This window comes from Lactuca serriola, chromosome 1 (genome assembly GCF_051521515.1).
Source record: "Lactuca serriola cultivar US96UC23 chromosome 1, Lser_US96UC23_V15, whole genome shotgun sequence".
Taxonomy (NCBI): domain Eukaryota; kingdom Viridiplantae; phylum Streptophyta; class Magnoliopsida; order Asterales; family Asteraceae; genus Lactuca; species Lactuca serriola.
In genome coordinates this window covers 119,002,624-119,024,322 of record NC_136408.1, presented here as the reverse complement: position 1 = coordinate 119,024,322, position 21,699 = coordinate 119,002,624, and the positions used below count along the sequence as shown (strand labels likewise).

The following is a 21,699-nucleotide window of genomic DNA, read 5'->3' as shown; positions in this document are numbered from 1 at the left end:
AGTTCTTAGACCTCAAAACACCCCTAAAGGCTTCTATATCGTAAGTACTACTTCCAATGCTTGTACTAACTAGATATACCCCTTAGAAATCCTCCAAAACAATATCATCAAGGTGTGTATGGTCGTACACACACCATGTGGCCGTACACCCCTTTGTTTAGTGCTTATTGGTCTTAAACTCAAGTTCTATGCTAGCACATGATCAAGAACACTTAGAGGATGCCAGATATAGCCTCGAAACACCACTTTTAACCATTTCTTCATGGAGTGTACATCCGTACACTCCTTGGCCATACACACCTGGCCGTACACCCAAGTGGCCATACACCTGGTGGCCGTACACATACTTGTGTGGTCGTACACCCATTTGATGCAACTTTTGGACCTTCTAACACTTCCATATAGGTGTTTCCTAAGTCCTAAGGTGTTTTCCTTTCATGATTAGATGTATAAACACTAATTATATGCATATATATGTCATTATATGCTTATTAGGATCCGTTGTGCTCATGTCTTCACTTAACACCTAACATCCTACAAACCGATCTTTCATTCGTATCACTCACTGCAGGTGAGTTCATACCCCTTAATCTACCTTTTAAATGATTTTAAAATTCTTTTTTTTGGGGGGGGGGGGAATACAAGTTGAACTTTATAGTTATTGAATCAATCACATGTGATTAATAACTATGAAACATATGGATTTCCTATACTTCAAAATGTTTATCAAACCAATCTATTTCAAAACATGTTATCAAACTCTTTTACATACTAAACTCTTTGTCAAACTTGTTTTATATGCTAAACTTTCCTTTAAATTCTTTTAAACTTATATTTTGTTAAATTATCGTCTATACAAATATAGTTATATAAATAAGGTTGGAAGGACTTAGGACTGATAACTCACTTTATTTCCTGTTCCTTGTTTGGTTGTGGACTTAAAGTACCTTATTGTTTGTCTGAGTGTCGTTTGACCCTTAATTATATATTATGTATATATGTATAGATATAAAAACTTTCACCTCAATTACAACACCTTTGGGTAGCAAAGGTGTATAAACATACTCAGTCATTCAAACAACATTACTAGTAAACTATAATAGGTATAGTATAGGAGATTAATATTCACTACTTCTAGTACAAAGAAACATACATGAGTCAGTGCATACATGAGTCAATACAAATATACTATTATGAGAAACTAAGAGAACATAATATACACTATATAGAGAGAACACACTACACTATACAGAAAGAACATACTACACTATATAGACGAAGCATACTATACATATAGAAGAACACTATAACACAAATGTGAGCCACTACTTCGGGGCACGACATCACTGTTGTGGCTCGTTTTGTAACCAGAGTCTCCTGGAGAGAGAGCGTGAGTTTGTGTATAGATCTATACTCGACTAACAATCCTACACCTTCTTGCTAGCTACAGTGGGACCTGCAGGTCTGCGGGTGACAAATGTCACAACTGTTCGATGTATTTCAGCATCGTGTTTCCACTAGTCAATTAGTATGGTTACAACATATCACATTGTACCTTAATTACTAAAGGATTTAAGGTAGTTAGTACAACAGTAGTCACTATATACAATACTAAAGTACTATATTATTTTTCCCTATTGCATTTACCTTGTGATCTTCTCACATAAACGATAATGTAAACTATATTTTGATAATGATAGCTATAACGGGAAAACTCATACTTTTACAAGAGAGAACAGTCGGGTCTTGGTAAAAGACTGCATTTCAGTAGAAAATATAGGATTTTCTAGGATGTACAAACATTTACAAACATTGACAAATATTCACAAACATTTACAATCATTTGCTTCAGACTTATACAAACAAATGACACTAAATACTTATGGACTCGCGAGCTTTAATGTTGATAAACTCTTTCAAAATAACTTGTATTCTCAGGTCATTAGTAAACAGGTACCGATGCAAGGTTTTGTGATGACGGAGATTTTAGACTCATCTTTATTTTTGAGTCTTCATTTTTGGTGTCTTATAAACTATACACAGAACACACTTGTATTAAATTATATTATTAATGCAATGGATAATGTTGTTGCTTGTTTAGTATTATGCTTTGTTGTGATACTGTACATGATGTCCTCCGCCCCAGAATGTTTCCGCCGTTCAGGTTTTGTGGTGTGACAGACTATGAGTTTGTCTTGCATTGATGGCACGAAAATGCATCAGTAACTTAATGTTTTAAAACATGACGTTGTGCATGATTTAATGAGTAGTTAGTACAAGCATATAATGTCGAAGTTTATCTGTTCCTTTTATCTTGAGAGGATTGAAAGCGATATCTTGGGCCCCTCGATGATGTTGGTTTGATCTATGTGTCGGGCCCGGTCAGAACTAAGTTGATGTGTTTAGTTATGTACTATGTCAGACAAACCATAAATCGAGAAACAAACTGCTGGACAATAAGTATGACATTGTTCCATGTATTTTTCCAGCTGATATCTTGAGAACAGAGGAGTATATGATCCCTTATCTAAAGGATTCGTCACTGACTGGGTCAGAGTTGACAGCGGCTTTTGGAAGCTTACGATTGCTAAGTCGGATCCTGAAGTCACATAGGCAGCTATAGTTATTAGACTTATCCAAGTCGGAGACTGTTTGCATTTGGTGTCTAAGCCCATAACTATAACTGGTGTGTACTTGACCCGATAGTAGCATGGTCCTTTTGGATTGCCTTGACCAGTGCAATTTAATATAATGGTTTTTTTTAGAATAAGGTTATTTATGATTTATTAATATATTATAAGTATAATATGTTAATTTGGTTATTTAATTAGTATTGTCCAAGAATTAATTTGGAATTAATTTTGTGGTCAAAAGAGACTAATTAAATATGGAGGGATTGATTATCTAAATCAATGATTCTTATAGTATGGGCTAAGTGATCCATGATTATGTAGATGGGCTAAACCAATAATATAACCCATGGATAGTCCATGGAGGTTAAACCCATGGAGCATAGGAATGTGGAAAGTCATGTATCATTTGGGTTTACAAAGTGTAACCCTACCACTCGCCACAACTATAAATAGAACCCTCCATACACCAAAATCAGTTGCACCTACATTTGACATAAGTAACTTATTCTCTTAGAGCCTCCTTTTGCATATTTGTGTTTGTGAACCATTAAAGGCATCATACATGAGGTGCTCAAGCTTTCAAAGGTCAAGAACTCTACCCTACTCAAGAGGTAAGCATCTAAACTATCTTTAATTATATAACTTCATTTGTATGCTAGCTAGGGTGAATGCTTTCGAAAAAAGAAAATGCATGTATAATTAGAGAAAACATAGATCCAAAACATTTATGGTTCCATGTGCACTTAAAAATTGTTATAGTGCTTAAAACCCATCACAACTATCCATTCATTCTACAAGATATTTTATAGACATGAGACATGGGTACAAATAAATCTCCTAGTCCAAGATTCTATTTCTCCATTTCATATTTATGAAGATTGGAATCAAACTACTAATTCAACACATCAATTTAGTCCGGACTAGGCCTAACAGATGAATGTCAACATCAAATCACTGAGTGCCCCAAAGATATCACTTTTCCTATTAAGGAAAAACGAACGAATAAACTTTTATGTCATAATCGTATATTTTACCTATCATGTCATACATGGAATTACACTTTATGATGTCCAGTTACGGATATGTTTATGCAAACCAATGTACAACAAACTTGCAAACAGTGACTTATATATCTCAGTTTGATGAATAGAAGATATTATCATCTTAGAATTACTCGTGATTGAATCTATGAGGTAATCTCTAAGCACGAGTTTAACCAATACTCAAAATCCATATTTTCCATGTGCTCGTGAATATTACAGCAATCCCTCTATAATGTCCAATCACCATGGACAATCTACAAGTATTCCATGTCAGTCCTAAATCAATACGTACCCCAAAAGTATGACCGAATGTGGAATTTCGAATTAATTAATATTCAGTAACACACAAATGAAAGACAATAATAAAATAATTATTCTATGTAATAGTACTCTTTGAATATAAATAGTTCCTTATTATTTAATCACCATAACAATTAAAGATTTATCTATTCTATAAATATTTTAGGGTAATCTAATTAACAACTAAAGTTTTCAACATTTCTCATGCCAATTGTGACATCCCTAATTTCATGGCCCAAAAAAATATTTTCTTAATTATGCTTATTTAATTCATACTATTCTTTTATTGCATAATTTCTTCATAAAATATTATTTTAAAGTAAGATAATATCAATATCAAAGCATTTCTGAAGAAATGGTTTTCGTTAATATATAAAAACTTAGGATGGCATAATTGATACAAAATATGAGCATAAATTTGTTCGTTACAAACCTTATAACAATTTATTATACTAATGGCCTACAAGATCCCTAAATCTCTCAGTATATTTAAACTCATCATCCTTGTGCTTTCATACCGCTCCATGTAATACAAAGAAACTGAGTGGATAAATCTTAAGAGTCAACCTAGTGAGCACATTGGGTTTTCAATCCACAATAATTAAATCATCTAATTACATTTTTCACATAACAATTAACCTGATTACCCATTCCATTTATTCTCACTTTCTGATTACCCATCGAAGATCTGTTGTACAACTATGAAAAGTAACTTTTGACTTTTTCTTTGATTTTCTTCAATCATCAAACCACAATCGATCAATTTTCCTTCCATCATATGTTTTTGAGATTAGTAATCCAAAAACAAATCTATATTATCAACAAATTCGAACATCAATTTACATTTGTTTTTGGGTATTCTTCAACAGTCAATTATAAGAATACAAGTTTATATTCAAATTTTCTTTCAAATCGATTCATAAGCTATTGATTCCAAATTTGAACACTCTTGAATCAACTCCAAGAAAACAATCAAAATCCAGTTTTAATTTCGATTTTATTATATGAAGATTGAACCATGATGATATCGAAAAAATGAGTTTGATAAAGAAACAACTCCATGACCAGTAAACAACTTATTTTAGACTTAATATGAATAGTGATCGATTTATTTTGGGCTCAAGTTGTGACAATAAACAAATAACGTGCTTTTTTTTAATTGGGATTAAAACCGGTTAAATGAACTGTAACCAGAATTGTTTTGATTGGGTTCGAAATAAGCAGTTGTGAACACTAAAGGACACAATCAAGTGTGTAGGTAAACATTAACACTCGGAATTTTTATGCTTTAAAGTTAATCAAAACAAATTTAATATTTGTTTTAGGCTTCATCTTAAAAAAAATTATTGGATCAACAATGGGATTTGAAACAGATTAGATCCGGTGAAATAAAATGATCAATAACGAAAAATGAAACGCTTGATTTTTTTTAAAAAAAATTATTAAATTCGAGTTTTGAGAAAAACCTTGATCGTTCATCCTTGATCTCAACATGATTTTTTCGGAATCCATTTGAGAATTTAAGAATCCTTCTTAATGATTGATTTTCCGTTTGCAATACATGAATCAACACTTGAAGATCTTGGTTCTTTTGTTGGAACAAACAAAATCACCAATCTTCACATTATATCACCTATGATGCGTGTTGTACAAACCGTTCTTTGTGTTTTTCAACGATGTAGCATCATCTTTATAAGAACCATCAATACTTTCGGGTTTTGAATTTATATTCATTGCAACACTTGCTGATTGTTTCATTGGAACCCAAATTTGCTTCATAGATTTTAGATTCATAACAACTTTTGAAGATTTTTGTGAAGAAACCCATTTGCTCTTGCTTTTGATATTCTTCTTCTTTTTCTTCCTTTTTGCCTTTTTGGATCATGAAGATTTGAATTCAAGAACAACTTCATTCTTGACAAATTCAACTTTCCAAGTTCAAATCAAATCTTTTGGTGTTTGATACATTTGAAGTTCTTGGATTAAAGGCTTTCGATAGGGCACCATTCCTTCAAACGAATCACAAGAAATCAAACAATCATCTGTTTGAACTCCAATTGAGCGAAGAACTTTCACATCTTCATCAAAATCAAATTGAATTCCCATTTCTTGAAATTCAGAAAAATTAAGAACATGAAGATCATTTGGGTCTTCAATAAGAGAAACATATGCCTTCTTGAATAATTCTCTTTCTTTTCCTTCCTTTTGATTTTCACACCAAGAGAACATAATCATGGCAATTGCAAGCAAATATCCAATCTTCGAAAGCGGTTGAAATATCGATCTTCCATGATCATTTTTTAATCCTCCAGAAGAAACCAAAGTATCCCATGAAATCAACTCCTTTTCAACAATAATCCATAAAATTGTTTTTCATTGACTTTGAATTTGATATCTCTAATCATCACGATCCAAGAATCATAAGCCAAATACACCATGATCACAAGCATTTCAAAAATATCTAGAGAGAAAGAGAATATGAACCAAATTCTAGAGAGATAAAATGATACAAACAAGTATTCTAGAGAGAGAAAATCGAGATATGGATCAAATCAAGGAAAAATCTGATTTATAGAACACAAACATTCTAAAAAATGAAGAACCCACAACAATGAATGAAAAATTTGATTTGTTTGAAATGATTCCTGAATAAGATCTTCAACGAAGCCTTCATTGGAAGAATAGGTTGGGATTGAAAGTTAGTTTGTGGTTGGGGTTAAGAAAAGAATTGAGTGTCTTGAAACGTTTTGAACGGATTAACATCGAAATTCGGACGAGGTGTTGGTTGAGATTCTTTGTGGTAAATTCTCATTGGTTGAGAAAATAATGGATTAAATGGAAAAGTTTGTAGAGCCATTGTATGAAAGTAGTAGCTAGCGCGACGGTGAGTTGATTGATCAAATGATGGTCGATAATATGATGATGATGAAATGTTTGGGGATGAAAGGTTTGGTGATAAATGTTTGGAGGTGGAAGGTGTAATGATGGAATGTTTGAAGATTTATTTTTGTTAGTTCGTGGGGTTTTCTTTGTTTGAGATGAAGACATGTATCTTTGGTGAATTGAGAGAGTTTGTGCGAGATATGATATTTTGTGTGTGTAAATTGTTGAGAGCGTGATTTGATTTATATTAGTTGAATGGTGAATATATATATATATATATATATATATATATATATATATATATATATATATATAGGTTTATACGAAAACATAAATATTTTTCTTAAAAACATTTTTTCTTAAATGTAAGTTGGTAACTAAGTTATTACATCTTAATTCAAAAGCCACAAATAATTTTTACATCTCAATTAAAAAGGTGGTATAATTTATTACATCTTAATTTAGTCAAAGAATCAGCCTATCAAATCTCTCATCTCATTACGTCTATAGTGTGACAACCATGGCAAGCCCCCTAGCGAGCGCTAGGGGACGGTGTTCCAAGTGCATAGCGACCAATGGCGAACAACTTTAGCAGCCCAGCCTAATAGGACCCTTATTTTAATATCCAACTAAATTAAAGTTAATAAAAAATATTAAAAATGTATTTTTAAATGGGTAAATGATAACCATATCAAAAAAACAACCACAAAAACCAAGAATGCACAAAAAAAAAGTTATAACTTTGTCGTTTATGTTATTTTGAGCTATAAAATATTTTACTTTTATAGAATTGGAACTTTTCATTTTCTCTCAGATCCCGATCATCAATTATCATTATTTATCAAAAAAGCAGAATCCAAAATCCAAAATCCAAATTAACACTTTTCCTTTCCAATCGCAGTTATAAAACCCCGAGAAAATCGCTCCCAGTCCCACCAAAAAGTAAAAACTTAACCATGTTTCTTTCTTCGTTCGATGATTCTTACAGATAATTCCAATCGACATCCGTAAGTTTTATCCAATATATTTGTTTGAGATTTGTCGTTGACTTGCAGATATTGATCCGCATCTAAATTGGCCTTTTTTTGTTGTTGAATATCGTTTTCCTGATCCCTATGATCATATTTCCTATATTATACGAGCTTCCCGAGTAATTTCCATTTGTAGGTTTGCTAAGAGAAAGGAATTGTTATTGCGTTTGACAAAAGATTCGGCCTTCATAAACCTTCTTCATTTCAAGTCAAACTCCACCTTAACTACCAATTGTTAGAATTATAATCTACACTTTTTCTATAAACTATAGTTAGTATCAATTAATGTTAAGCAGTTAAATGGGTGGTTAACTTAGTTATGTTAAATCTGGAAGTTAGTTATCTAGGAAAAGATCATGCAGTGGTTTGAAGGATTGTATCGTTTGGTACTGGAGCCTATAAATATGTACTCCCTCCGTCCCAATATTATTCTCCACAGACAAAAAACACACGAATTAAGAAATCATTAGTTACCATTAACTTTATATAATAAAATGACAGTTTTGTTCTTACTTTGCATTTAATGTTCTATTAAATGTTTAGTTAATTAAGTAATAATGAGGGGGTATTTTGGTAAAAATGTTATTTATTTTTAGAAGTGGACTATTATTTTGGCACAAACAAAAAAGGAAAAATGGACTATAATTTTGGGACGGACGGACTATCAAATATATCTAATTATGTGTTGAGTTAATAAAATAATAATTAGTGTGTTTCTTGTGTAAAGAAACTCCCCTTTACATTCTTCCCGATGCACATGAACTTGCAATTTCTGATATGTTAGATTAAATCCAACAAACGCTTGCATGATGATCGGGAAGAATGATCTTCCATTAATTTGTTGTTACATAAGCTTGATGAAAGATTGAAACTGATTATTAAATTCAACACCAACTACATGCTTTCTGATCTAAAAACTTTTGCAATCAAACCATGTCAATATTTTGGGCAACGTTTACAACTTTGAACTTCGACCCATCACCAGTTTAGCAAATTAACATGGGAGACCTATTGCCAAATGGCGACTTGATAAAGAGTTTAGATTCAGTTAGATGGTTAAAAGCAGAAGAGAGAACAACAGACAGGGGCGTAACACGAGCATTAGAACTAGAGGGGCCGAACTCAAATCTTCAAAATAAAAAATTTTTAAGGGGTTCAAAATTATGACATATCAAAGTCTAAACAAGACTCGTTGCTGAAATAGATTATTTATAAGTAAATTTTTAGTCATACTAAATTACTTCCATTTGGTACGTACGAATAAGAGACATATATATAAATCTTAAGGATTATTTTAATGTGTATGCAGTTATTACAATGAATTTTTAGTCATACTAAATTACTTCCATTTGGCGCACCTTACAAATAAATCAACAAATAAGTAACAAGCATCTAAATATTTCAAATGCCAAATATTTCAAATGCCAGAATTGATTTATACATACTAATAAACAATAAACTTACATATAAAAATAAATAGTTTAATCCAATAAAATAGCAATGTCAGCTTGTTAGCTTGACAACTTTACAGCTTTACAGGGAGTAGTCACATTGCAAACTATAGGGACTAGTTATAGGGACTAGGTTTAATTACAATTTTATGCTCTTCTTTATGTGTTATATAAGCGAGAGAAAAATAGAGAAGAGGCAAAAAGAGGCTACCTACAATGCAGTGGGACTTGGGGAAAACCGAGCAGGCTCCGACATCAGACAAAGACGGTGAGAGAGATAGAAAGCATACCTTAAACACATACGACGAACACCGGAAGGGCGTACAAATGTAGCAGCGATCTAAGCGGACGCCATTGTTCTTCCGGTGAGTTTTGAGAGGTCTTTCACGGCGGCAAAAATATAATCTTAGGTTTACAGTTTTCTTAAACTCAAAGTTAAATGGTAGTAAATTTGATTGTATCTTTGGATTTGATTTATTTTATAGATTTAATAGATATATAGCTTCCTATTTACAACAGATTCCTAAAAAAAAGTGAATTAGTTTTGATATATGATTTTGTTTAGTGATTTTCTGAAAGTTTATCATTGGGTATTTATTGTTTTAGTTAAAAACTAAGTTGTAGAAATTAAATGTATTGCTTATAATTAAAAATCTGGAAATCAGGGTGGCTAATTGTTCATTCTAGTAAATATTTTGTAACTTGGTTATATATAATCAGGTAATATGAGCTTCAAAAGCAGGGGGGCCATGGCCTCCCCTGACCCCTAAGAGGGTCCGCCACTGACAGCAGAGCTTATTGCCTGCATTCAACCAAATCATGCATCTGAAGAACAAAGGAATGCTGTAGCGGGTTATATACAAAGACTTATTATCAACTGCTTCCCCTGCCAGGTGATTCTTCTAATCGTGTTTTCATTATTTCTCTGAGTATTTCTGCCCTCTAATTCATTTCTTTGTTGCAGGTTTTGACTTTAGGGTCTGTACCCCTTAAGACGTATCTACCTGATGGAGATATTAACTTAACAGTCGTCACTAAAAGCGCAAACTTCAGAGAGTCATTGCCTAGTGAGGTCCGTGATACGTTGGAGACTGAGGAGAAAAATGAGAATGCCGAATTTCATGTGATGGAGGTTCAGTACGTTCTAGCAGAGGTACGCAAATTTTTACCTTCATTTATTCTTTTTCTTTACTATTTTTACAAGCTGAGTTAATGTTCTTTATGTGGTTATATGTATTAACTACAGGAGAAGATTATAAAATGCCTTGTTGACATCAGTGTGGTATATATACCATTTAATCAGCTTGGAGGATTATGCAATCTTTGCTTTCTTGAGGAGGCTGATAATCTCATAAACCAAAACCATTTGTTTAAGCGTAGCATTATATTGATCAAAGCATGGTGTTTCTATGAGAGCAGGATACTTGGTGCTCATTATGGGCTCATATCAACATATGCCCTTGAGATCTTGGTTCTATATATATTCCATGTTTACAACAATCGTTTTGTTGGTCGTCTTGAGGTTATCTGATTTACAAGAGTAAATTACACGAATGGTCCTTATGGTTTGGGGTAATATGTGCGCTTGGTTCCTAATTTATTTTTTTAACTCAGAAGGTCCCTATTGTTTGTTTTTGTTACGTGCTTGGTCCCTACCTTTTGTTTTTGTTACACATTTGGTCCCTAATTTACATAAAAAGAATATTATTTAAATACGGAAAAAATAGTGGGGTATGTAAGGTAAGGTGAGGGGTGAGATTGTGGGTGTGTTTATTTAAATAAATCAAAAAATCAAGGGCAAAATAGTCTTTTTAGGTAAGACAGGGACCAACCGTGTAACAAAAACAAACAGTAGGGACCTTCCGAGTTAAAAAAATAAGTTAGGGACGAAACGCACAAATTACTCTAAACCATAGGGACTATTCGTGTAATTTACTCGATTTGCAATTTACAAACCTACCCTTCATACAAACATACTTGGATCTTTTTTTTACAATGAATCTTGTCATTGTACTTACACAGGTATTTTATCGTTTTCTAGAGCAGTTTAGCAAATTCGACTGGGATAGTTATGGTGTTAGCTTATGGGGTCCTTTGGAACTTATGTCACTTCCAGATGTGATTGGTAAAAAGTAGTGTACGATTTTTCTAGTTTCTACTCAATAACATAGTTGATAGATTTAGTAAACGTTGGAATTTCAGCTCAATTGACAATTTTAATGAAATTGTAGCGGAGCCTTTTCGTATGGATAGTGAAAAGTTGCTTCTTAAAGATGCATTTCTTACTACTTGTAGCTCCGTGTCTAAACTCTTTCCTGGTGGTCAGGCCTACGTAGAGGAAGTTTTTGGTAGAAAATATTTTAATGTTATTGATCCGTTTCGTGTGACAAATAATCCGGGTCGCAGTGTCACTAAAGGTATTTATAGTTTATATTTTGTTCTTACTATATTTTAAAATCGTTTCCATGAAGGTTTCTTGTCATGTTTTATTAGATACTACGTATTTATTTATTTCTTGTTTCCAGGTAATTTTTTCAGAATACGCAGTGTCGTTTGCTTATGGGGCTGAAACGATGGTAAGATTACTAGATTGCCCTCAGGAAGATCTAGTGAATGAAGTAAATAACTTTTTTGTTAATACATGGAAACGACCTGGCAGTATCGTTCGTGAGGGTACAGGTTAACCAACTTTATTGACACTGTTGCCGATTAGGGAAATCTTCTTCTATGGTAATAAATTTGTAATAACCCTTTCGTACCTTCGTACATATGTGTAGATAATCATATTTTCATCATCAATAATGCCAAATGCTAGATACGATTCAGACAATCTTATGTTTGACCAAATTTCCATTAAGACAATCACTTGATTTCTTGGAATTTCACTACAAGAAAAAGGTGCATTTCGGACAACAGAATTCATTGGTATTCATGGCTGTTAGTGACGGATTTGAGGCTATTGAATTTCAGCTCGTGGGTAATCTTTACCGATGGATATGGATTGCCGACGGATATACCGACGACACAATGAATGGCCGATGGAATAGCAATGGATTATTGATTAAAAGCATTTGATCTGTTTTGGCCAATTAATAAGGGATAGCCGACGGAACCTTTTAATGATGGAAATTTCTTCACTATATGTTGGTAATTTAAATTTATTTAAAAAAAATAGTGAAATTATAAAAATTCTAGTAATTTTGGTAAATACGCACAAAAAACAGTATTAAATGTATGATAATAATCAAATTCAAACAAAAATAGAAGTAATCATTATAATAATAAAAGTGTCAAAATACAAACGATTGTCCCATACAAGCTTAATTAAAGATTAACAAGTGTTTAAAAATATAAAATTAAGAAATACACATTTTTCCTTACCGAACACTAAAAAATAAACAATTACCCCATACAAAAAACTAAGAAATATCACTAATCCACCAGACACATTTCAATTTTTAAATTGGAAAATATCCGGAAAAGTATCAATATTTATCCTAATTTACGAAAAAATCTAAAACTCAAATTTGTTTATGAAAAAAATCCCAATGACCGATAAAAAGGATAATTTGACCCATTTTTTCTGGTTTACCGGTTTGATTACTTAGTCCCATTATTTTACCATAATTTACGAATAAGTCCCAAATTATTGTAAAATAATTAGATTTTATTGAAACCGGGTAAGTATTGCAACCGATAAACCGGAAAAATGGTTAAATCGTCATTTTTACCGGTAATTCAGACTTTTCTAATGTTGTAAAAATCCCGATTAGGTCCCGATAAATCTCTAATTAATCCCTAGGCGCTACTCGACCGATTAGAGAGCGCCTAACGATTAATCCATGCATACACAATGACTGAAACAGTAGATCCCGATGAAATTTTAACACTTTGAAGAATTTATATCTCAATAAAAACTATTTGAGGTATGATTAGTGTTGTATTTATCATATTAATCTATATTGTTATGATAATAGTGTAATTTACGAACTTTTATATGATATTAGTCATATTTAATTTTTTAAAATCTAACAAATTAGCAATTTATGGTCCCCAATTAATCTCTGCCAAGCCGATTAATCCTTTAACCCCAGTCCACCGACTAGCTAACGTTGAACGATTTTTACAACCTTGGACTTTTCGTAAACCAATTTTAGTTTGAGACTTTTTCATATATTATGGTGAAATATTACGACTTTTTCTGAGATTTCACTTCTAAAAATAATCACTATTTTTCTTGCAACTGTTCGTGTACTTGTTGCACGGTAGAAACTTCCATATATAACCTTATTGTTGGGTTTTCAGCATTCTAACACTCCTAAGTGTACATGCAACCCTAAATACCTTGGATCTATATTCTCTCTATTATACATGCAAATATGAACTTTCCAAGGTATTTATCCTAACTAGCATAATAACATTGATTAATATGAGTATATCAAGTAAGAATTACATACCTCTTTGATGTAGAATGTCTTCATGAAGCTTGAGTGCCTAGTGCCCCAAGTGTGACACCTCAAATGGTTCACACAACACCAAATACACTTGAAATAGATTAGAGAGAAATCCACACTTCATAAAATCGGCTAGCCCTTTCTCTCACACATAGTGGCCGATTTTGTCAACAATAAGATGCTTATATAGTTAGTGACAATTAGGGTGAACCCTAATTGTCGTGGCTTTCCATTTCCTTGGATCCATGGGTTCAAATATACCATGGAGCATCCATGGAGCATCTTATGGGTTTTAGCCCAACTTGACAATCCATGAAGCATTAGCCCACTATACAAGTATGCATATTTACACAATCAACCCATATATTTAATTAGTCTTCTTTTAATCACTTAATTAATCCTAGATTAATTCTTGATCAATACTAATTAAATAATCTTATTAATATATTAGAACTTATAATATATTAACAAACCTTAAGTGTTATTTCTCTCATTGTAGTCTATCCAAATGCATGATGCCATGCAACCCAAATGGACTATGCTGGATTGGGTCAAGTCTTACCAATTATAGTTATGGACATAGACATTAATCCAACAGTCTCCCACTTGGATAAGTCTAAAACTATTATTGCAAGTATGACTTCAAGAACCGACTGGCAATCGTAGCTCTCAAAAGCCTTTGTCGAACTCTGACCTTGGCGATGATCTCTAACCTTTGTCAATGACTTGTCCATTAGATAATGGATCATATATTCCTCCATTCTAGATATCATATGGACTGAGACATGGATGTTAATCATTCTCTCTATCCATTTGTTGTTCCTGATTTATGATTTATGACGATTGACTAATTGAACAGATCAAATTAGTCCAAGCCCGGCCGAGCACTTACATTTTTCATCACCAAATCATCGAGGAGCCCACAGATATCGCTTTTATCCCGAAGGTAAAAGGAATGGATAAACTTCGACTCATATGGATTGTTCTACTACTTGTTGAATCATACACAAAGGCACATTTTATAACATCGAGTTACCAATGCGTTTTCGTGCAATCAATGTACAGCCAAATCATAGTAACAACTCATATCTCTGGGTTTGAAGAATATAAGATATTATTGTTTCATGATCACTCGTGATAAAATCCATTAAGTGATTCCAATGAGCGCGGGTTGAATCCAATACTCAGAACTTATGAGCACTCATGAGTGTTGTAGCACCACCTTGTCCAACATCTTAGACATCTACAAGCCCAACCCATGACAATCTTGATTCATATCTACTTCCACAGATATGAGCGACTGTGGATGGTTTGAATAACTTAGTCATTCAGAACAATGACCTAGTTATTCTGGAAGTCAAAACATGCAAAGTGAAACACAATAATAATCGAATCCAATATGGTCTCAGAACTTATGAATATAAATAAAACACCTTTTATTTATCACCATATGATTACACATTATTCATTGTATACTGTTTCAACTATCAACTTTATTCTTGAATTGAAACAATAGTAGTCCCATGTTCCAAGCATGTACACTATGTTTTCTAAACACTAGTCACGCCACACACCAAGTATGCATATTATGTTATGATCTTTACTTTGCGAAATAGACCAATTGAACATAACTCCAATGATCCTCTTTTCATAGTCACAAATCCTTATTGCAAATGCAAGAATTCCAAATTCCTGCCACTTACCAAAATCTGTTAGATTTTAAACTTATATGCACTGATCCTCTTGTAATGATTATGCTCAAAGTCACAAAGAATTTTCAAAAAACATTACAGAGTATTCCAATGGAGATCAAATCCATGGAAACATCCTTCTTACATTAAGTTTTTCTAATCTTACACAGATTGAATAATTTCTAACTTTGAAACATTTCCATATTCCATTTTGACTATCACTTCTGAACAAGAATTGCCTCCTTACATATTATGTCAATATGGTCCTTCCAGAATTAACAATATACTTTCAACTGTCCCTGAGCAACCAATCTTTGGTAATCCTTAGATTTTCCTCAACTATTGCTTAATACTTTTAGTCATATCCAATTCTAGACCTTTTTTCCATCTTAATGCCCCAAGCATTTGGAAAATTTTAGAAAGGAAGAATATTATAGCACATGCAATCGATCCTATATCCGAATCATATGGGACACGATTCATGATGTCACACATAAAGACATGATACTAGACCAATCCTTTTGCTACAATATTTCTATATGCCAAGTTCTCATAATTTCATATTATGAAAAAGGATGCCGTAATCATAATCGAATTTTAGAATGCAAATAATAGACCCATATATAGAATTTCTTTATGTTGAGCCATTCCAACATGAAATTCATATATATATATATATATATATATATATATATATATATATATATATATATATATATATATATATATATATATATCCTTGACTAGCTACGATTAAAACCTCAATCTAAGATTTAGATTTGAGATGAAGTATAATTTTCTCTCCCTTAATTATAGCAAAAAACCTTTTTCCCAATTGAAACCTTTTGTTTTCTATAATTAACATTGCTAACTTGCAACCTTTATCATAATTATCATGCTCCCACTAACATGATGATTATTAGCATAACACTTATGCTCCCACTAGCTTTGACATGTATTCAGAAATCAACTGAACTTCTAGAAAAACAATACCTTATTGACTTTCTTACCAAAGTTCAGATTTCTGATACTAGATTGATTTGATAAAACTTTATCAATATCATACACCTTATCTTAGATAGCTCACAGGTGTGTCTAAACAATTTTAAGAACTATGAAAAGGGATGCCATAATCATAGTCTCGATTGTTTAGACCTTTTCCACTTCTCACAAGTCCATGTTAGTGTGCCGGTTAACCACATACGCTACACTAACGACTTTGAGAATGCAAATATCACAATTGCTATCTAGCTAAAATCTACTTAGTGAAAGTGTTTCCTCACCATCATTTTCATGAATTGGAGAGAAACGTTATGACACTTACATTTAATAGTGTATGTGTTCTTATCCATGTGAATTATCAAAACCATAGTCACAAGACAAGGATAATGACAAATTCAAACTCATATGGACTGAACTCAATCTTAATTTTTTGCCATCTGGTAGCTCAAGGGCCTGCCATTGCTTCCAAGTTGTTGTGCAACTAATTGAGAACTCTAAGAACTCATATGCAAAGCCATCTTTAAGTGGAATGGGCACTAAATATGTCAACATGATAGGTTATAAACCTCAAGTAGTGTGCTAGTGAAGAACTTCAGGTTTTATTCTTGATTAGTTCTTGAGACTTTCAAGACCTTTAATACTCCCACTGTCCACTTGACATATAAGATTTTGTTGTTAGATATTCAAGAGATAGTGTGGATTCTAATCAGTACATACACTTCACACAATTGGCCTTACTTGGTCTTTGTTTTATCAAAAACATCACAAGTTACCAATTTCAAATGTACAAGAGTAGAAAACTTTTACTCTTACATTCGACAAGTGTTTTAAACCTTCTTTAAGACATGTGACTCAAGTTACAATCTTAGATTATAACTCTAAGAATTGTTTTTTGGAACGAAGTATGAATCATCTTCTCGATTTAATCACTTCAACAATTCATAACTCCCCTTCTTAACTATCAGAATGCACTTAGAGGATGAATTGTGATAAGGTCTCAAAATCATTAAGATGGTCTTAAAACATGATACTAAAGTACTCTCCCATCTTTTCAGATTTGAGAACCTTTTATCTTTCCGCCTAAGTTGATTCTTCTTATTCGCTCTGTCATACGTTGGAACCTTTTCCAATGTCTCAGAATTACACTTAAGCTTGTAAGTATAACCATATTTATTGGGCTATAGTAAATTATGACGAATAGTCTTATCGATCTTTGTGGTGGACTTAACCAGTGCACAGGAATGTGCACTCGATCCCTTAGTCCTTTACGTGACTCACACATCCATGTGAACAAGTAGTTAGTCTTAATTTTTCCAATGCTTGAAGGTTCTCGTCCATCATGCTATACAACTTGCATGATTCCAAGTTTCGGTCCAATTGAAACCTTGGGTGACGACAATCTTTCCTTATTTGGTAAATTTAGACATTACCACAAATGAGAGAATCAAATTCACTTTCCAATATTGCTATCAGTGGAATCTTATAAGCAACAATTTTCCACAAACGCCATTGTAAGGATACATAAAATAAATAAAATAAAAAATTTCCTTTTATTTTTAAACTTTGCGGAAAAACTTATTCTTGCAATTCATATGAAAACTTGTTGTTATCTATTCCTAAGCAATATCTATCATAACTCTTAAGTAACAACCCAAGAATCCGATCTTCAAACTATGCGATAGAAATCCATCTATGCGATCAGATTCAACATATTCTTTCTTTAAGTTTTATCACTTTTCTTTGATTCTTAAAACACCAACATGTGACCCAGTCACATCATGTATCAAGAATCTCATAATAGAAACTTAGCAGAGTTAGATAGTGGACTTTACTTGAAATAGAGTCAAACATATTAACTTTAACATCCTTAGGTAAAATTGGCATCTTCGCAACTAATGCCCCTTCCGTTGGCAACAGATACCTATGGACCCTTGATAATTGGACTATCTCAGACTTAGCCTCTCTCTTTACCATTTGGTCAACCGAGTTGACTATGGTCGATCCCTTTCCATTGGGAAGAGAATGCTTTTTCTGGATATCCAATGTCATCATTGTCAATATCCATAAAGTTTTAGGAAGTTGATCTTAGAAAATAGATAAGATCATTAAGGGTCTTGTCATAGTCTATTTCATAGGAGTCCCAAAGGAACTCACTATGTGACATAGAAAGTGATTGAACCACCAACTTTCTCATGACTTTGACACCTAACTCTCCGACTTGTCAATATGTGACTATATCTCCAAGATGTGATTACACATAGACCTTTGCTAGCCAATAGGGCTTGAGTGACCTTAAAATTTTCAAGACCTTGTGGGTTAGGGAGAGAATAATTGGAGGAGATGAAAGAAGTATGATTTCCATAGGACATCATCTTCATTTAGGAAAGCTTGTTTCAAGAGATTTGGGAAGATCAAAAATGTCTAAACCATACATCTTTTGAGAGATATTCAAGATAGTTGATTTAAATTCCTTAATATAGCACCCAATATGCAATATTAAGGCTAGGACCCAACACAATACTTTTATAACTTGGAAGAGGTATGCCGTAATCCAAGCTATAAAATATTTGAAGGTAGGTGAATGACAAATCACCAATTTCCACCAAGATAAACAAAATGTATTATTAGGTTTTAATTGGTTTTGAAACTCCTAGATTCTTTTGAGATTCATTGAACATTTCAATGGCATGTTTCAATCTCGAGTGTGCCCTTCAGGTTCTGTGACTGGGATGTCGAGGATCACAAAACAAGGTGTGAAGTAACCATGCAAATTACTTGGTACTCTTAAGTGTTTACCCCTCAATCGATGTGCTGGTTAACCATATACGCTCCATCGATACTATGATAAACATTAAGTTACCCTTTGCATACCTTGTTAAATACGATTTAGTGTTCCAGTTAACCACACACGCTCCACTAACCAACTTAAACAAAGTGCAAAGTGTAATTTCATGGATTAGCACCTTATTCACATTTTCCTAAGTAACTAAGATTGCGTATTTATAAAAGGTTTAGTTACTTAGTATTTATCATTAATACTTTTAATGAAGGGATAATTCTGGTCCTTGTCCAACCCCTTCGGCTAACGACCCTCCACCGGTCAAGGAAGCGGTTGGTGAGAGTGGACACGCATTAAACTGTCATTTTATAGGCAGTAACCTTATACCCCCCTTATAGACCGGCTTCGTGAATGAGGCCTACTAACGGTAAGACTGACTTTACTCTTATACATATATATAAATATTATTAACTTATAATATTATAAAGCATAAGGGTTGAATTTTAACGTTTAAAATTCTAAGGGCTAACTTGGAATTAAAGTATACATAAGAGAATACTTTTCAAATTCCAATATTTGAGGGCAAGTTTTGAAACTATTCAAAACTAATTAATTCCATAACTTATGAGTTTAAAGTAGTTTTAATTACAAAACTCTTCAAGTTGCATAACTTGAGGACAAGTTATGGAAAACTTTAAACTACTAAAAGAATGTAACTTTTCTTTATTTTGTAACTTATGGATTTAATTAAGGTTACACATTCTTATTATTTAGTGAAGTGACTCTTGACCCTCCATAACTTGAGGACAATTTATGGAGTCATAAAACCATTTAATGAGAACAAGACTCTTCATTTTGTAACCTTTGCCAACTTTTATGAGTTTTAAGAAACTTAAATGTGACCTTTCATGTAACTTGAGGACAAGTTAGACAAACACATTTTAGACTCATCTCTTAGATTAAAAGGGATCAAAGACACATAATCAATGAACCTTTCTATTAATCTAAGCAACTCATATGAACAAAGATAATTCACGTCAAACATTTTCATGTAATTAGCATAACTCTTAAACTAATACAAAACATGAATATATTGACAATTATCTTTGAAATTGGATTAGCATGAACATTACCACATCAAAAACAAGTTTATAAGTTCAAAAACAGCTTATGGTAATGTTCCTAGTCCAATTCCAGCCAAAACACACGAAGATATGCTGTCTACAGGCCAAACTAGTCGAGTTCTTCATGGAAACCATCGAGTTCACGCTCTAATACATAAACTCGTCGATTTTTCTACCAGAACTCGTCGAGTTTTAGGCCCTGATAGATTCTTGGCTTCGAAAAATCTATTTGCATCAAGTATAAGAGAAAGCAAGCCTAGGCTCTGATACCACTATTAGGTTTTGAGCATTCTAACACTCCTAAGTTTACATGCAACCCTAAATACCTTGGATCTATGTTTTTACTATTATACATGCAAATATGAACTTTCCAAGGTATTCATCCTAACTAGCATAATAACATTGATTCATATGAGTATATCAAGTTAGAATTACATACCTCTTTGATGTAGAATATCTTCATGAAGCTTGAGTGCCTAGTGCCCCAAGTGTGACACCTCAAATGGTTCACACAACACCAAATACACTTGAAATAGATTAGAGAGAAATCCACACTTCATAAAATCGGCTAGCTCTTTCTCTCACACATAGTGGCCGATTTTGTCAACAATAAGATGCTTATATAGTTAGTGACAATTAGGGTGAACCCTAATTGTCATGGCTTTCCATTTCCTTGGATCCAAGAAGCATTAGCCCACAATACAAGTATGGATGATTTACACAATCAACCCATATATTTAATTAATCTTCTTTTGATCACTTAATTAATCCTAGATTAATTCTTGATCAATACTAATTAAATAATCTTATTAATATATTAGAACTTATAATATATTAACAAACCTTAAATGTTATTTCTCTCATTATAGTTTATCCAAATACATGATGCCGTGCAACCCAAATGGACCATGCCGGGTCGGGTCAAGTCTTACCAATTATAGTTATGGACTTAGAATCCAACACTTATCACCTAAAAAATGGGATGAAAATTCAAAGCCTAACCCATGATACCAATGTACTTTAGTTTATTATAGCAATGTAATTAACTTTTAAACCATAATAGAAATATACTTTTATTATTACTATATATGATAGATCTTTCTAGTAAAACGCTATCGTATCATGTATCCTTGGATCAAGAACATCCATTATCTTTCCCATAGCATTTCATTATTGCATGCCTATCTTTATTGAGTCAGCTATATAGATTTATGAGTTGTTTGTTGTTGTAAGGTTGGGTAACAAGTCTCTCGGACCCATTTACATGATTGACTAGTATGAAATATAAATATACAAGAAGATAATTGG

General features: G+C 32.8%; 1 protein-coding gene across 1 annotated transcript; it reads left to right on the top strand.

Annotated features, from left to right (window-relative positions):
- Positions 1-9,521: 9,521 nt before the first annotated feature.
- LOC145070694 (uncharacterized) lies at positions 9,522-12,171 on the top strand. The gene is made up of 7 exons (XM_079017653.1): positions 9,522-9,706; positions 10,062-10,234; positions 10,306-10,494; positions 10,588-10,863; positions 11,364-11,466; positions 11,573-11,758; positions 11,867-12,171. The coding sequence occupies exons 3-7, from the start codon at positions 10,468-10,470 to the stop codon at positions 11,908-11,910; spliced, it is 636 nt and encodes a 211-aa protein (XP_078873779.1). The 5' UTR covers positions 9,522-9,706; positions 10,062-10,234; positions 10,306-10,467; the 3' UTR covers positions 11,911-12,171.
- The last annotated feature ends 9,528 nt before the right edge of the window (positions 12,172-21,699 follow it).

Bases quoted from the DNA above. Each gene is read 5' to 3' on its own strand.
- LOC145070694 (XM_079017653.1), top strand. From the start codon at position 10,468: ATGGAGGTTCAGTACGTTCTAGCAGAG. The intron at 10,864-11,363 runs GTTATCTGATTT...GTACTTACACAG, and splicing joins GTTTTGTTGGTCGTCTTGAG to GTATTTTATCGTTTTCTAGA. The intron at 11,467-11,572 runs GTAAAAAGTAGT...ATGAAATTGTAG, and splicing joins GTCACTTCCAGATGTGATTG to CGGAGCCTTTTCGTATGGAT.